The 2186-nt window shown below is 43.6% G+C and overlaps 1 protein-coding gene across 1 annotated transcript; it reads right to left on the reverse strand.

The window, feature by feature from the left end:
- Positions 1-1299: 1299 nt before the first annotated feature.
- Positions 1300-1918, reverse strand: LOC125605508 (the record flags this gene model as incomplete). Its single annotated transcript, XM_048775208.1, has 2 exons — positions 1793-1918; positions 1300-1636 (listed from the first exon to the last, which is right to left on the reverse strand). Coding segments are annotated over exons 1-2 (463 nt in total), but the record flags the coding sequence as incomplete, so codon positions are not given.
- Positions 1919-2186: the final 268 nt, after the last annotated feature.

Raw genomic sequence — 2186 nt, forward strand, 5'->3', positions numbered from 1 at the left:
GAAGTTGAGACTTCATAAGCAGTGGCCGGGCTATCAGCTGGATCCGTTTAATGAATGATTCGGCCAAGCCGTTCTGTGTATGGACATGTGCCACGGAGTGCTCTATTCTTACCCCCATGGACATGCAATATTCATTAAACGCTTGGGACGTAAACTCACCAGCATTGTCTAGACGTATAGTCTTAAGAGGGAAATCTGGAAAGTGTGCTCTCAGCCTTATCATTTGGGCAAGGAGCCGTGCAAAGGCTAGGTTCCTAGTGGATAGTAGGCAGACATGCGACCATCTGGTCGATGCATCAATGAGGACCATGAAGTATCTAAACGTCCCACAAGGTGGGTGTATTGGTCCACATATATCTCCTTGAATCCTTTCCAGAAAGTTTAAGGTTTCTTTGTTAACCTTGGCTGGTGATGGCCTAGTAATGAGTTTCCCTTGTGCACATGCTGCACATGTGAGATTCTTATATGGGATAACTCCTTTGATCATGTGCCCTTGTGAATTCATTATCAACTTTCGCATCATGCTTGTTCCGGGATGGCCAAGCCGGTTATGCCATAAAGTGAATAGCTCGGAGGCATTTGCCTCGATCATACTGATCCGTGCATAGTATAGACCAGTACGCATTGCGGGTATAGTCTCTAGGATCTTCTTATTTCCCTTGGTGATCGAAATTATGTTAAGGAACTCTTTGTTTCCTTCTTCCCATGTTTCAAGGTGAAAACCGTTTAATCTTATGTCCTTGAAACTCAATAAGCTTCTTCTAGAGCTTGGGGAATACAGGGCGGTTTTGATCTCTAGGTGAGTGCCATTAGGCATCATCACATAGGCTTGGCCGTGACCTTCAATCAGGCTAGCCTCACCCGCAATGGTATGTACCTTTGCGCTTTGCATTGTGAGATTTATGAAGTACCTTTTGTCTCTAAGTATTGTATGACTTGTGCCACTATCCACCACAAGTATACTCATCTCATCATTCATTCTATAAATAAAATTTCTAAACTTTAGAGACTTCATAAGATGTTTAAAACTCTTCTTATTAAAAATTCCATTACATAAAATAAAAACACCAAATCAAAAACATAAAGCAATAAGACAATGTGATTCGAAAAACTAGTCCTTGAGACAATCAGATGTTTCAAAATCCATTAGGTCATCTTGGTTATCCTTGTCGGATTCATTGTCAGCATCATACCCATATCCCTTGTCCTCATGGGCGTTTTCTTGGATCATGTTTGCCTCCGGATTCTTGTTCTTGAGGCTCTCTTGGTAGAGGTCGCACAAGTGTTTCGGAGTTCTACAGTTCTTTGCCCAATGGTTGTCACTCCCGCATCTATGGCATAGAGACTTGTTGGACGTGTAAGATGGTTTGGATATGCCACCTCGTCCGCGGCCGTAGCTGCCTCGACCCCGGCCGTAATTGGAACCACGACCACGGTTATTGTGGTTTCCTTTCCGGCCAGTTGAGTAGCCGTCTCGACCGTTTGAGTTGTCACGTCCACGCCTCTTGAACCCACCACGGCTATTGCCGTATGGTTTCTTGTTGTCTTGGACAAAGTATGTCTCATTGGGATCCTTCTTCTCAACCTCATGGGCTTCGGGTGGTGGTGCTGTCCCGGCCGGTCTAACTCCGTTACTCTTTAGTAGGAGTTCATTGTTTGCCTCGGCCAGGAGTAGACATGAGATCAGATCAGTGTATGTGGCAAAACCCTTTGTCCTGTATTGCTCTTGCAACACAGAATTCGAGTGATTAAAGGTAGTATAAGTCTTTTCAAGCATCATGCTATCGGTTACCTCTTCACCACACAACTTTAGTATTGAGACAATCTTGAATAGAGCTGAATTGTAATCATCCACCGACTTATAGTCTAAGAATCTTAGATGCATCCAATCATGCCTTGCTTTTGGAAGCAACACCATCCTGTGGTGATCATATCTATTCTTTAAAGCCATCCAAAGATCTAGTGGATTCTCGATTGTCATGTACTGATCTTTAAGACCATCAATGAGATGATGCCGCATAAGGCCTAAGGCTCTGTATCGGTTCTTTTCATTCTCATTGTTGTCTTCGATGATTGTATCACCGAGTCCCTTGGACTTTAGACTAATCCTTGTGTCTAATGCCCATTGCAAGTAGTTATCTCCGGAGAGATTGAGGGGTGCATAGTCTCTGTTTGCTATTTTCGAC

This window comes from Brassica napus, unplaced genomic scaffold (genome assembly GCF_020379485.1).
Source record: "Brassica napus cultivar Da-Ae unplaced genomic scaffold, Da-Ae ScsIHWf_759;HRSCAF=1097, whole genome shotgun sequence".
NCBI classification, from domain to species: domain Eukaryota; kingdom Viridiplantae; phylum Streptophyta; class Magnoliopsida; order Brassicales; family Brassicaceae; genus Brassica; species Brassica napus.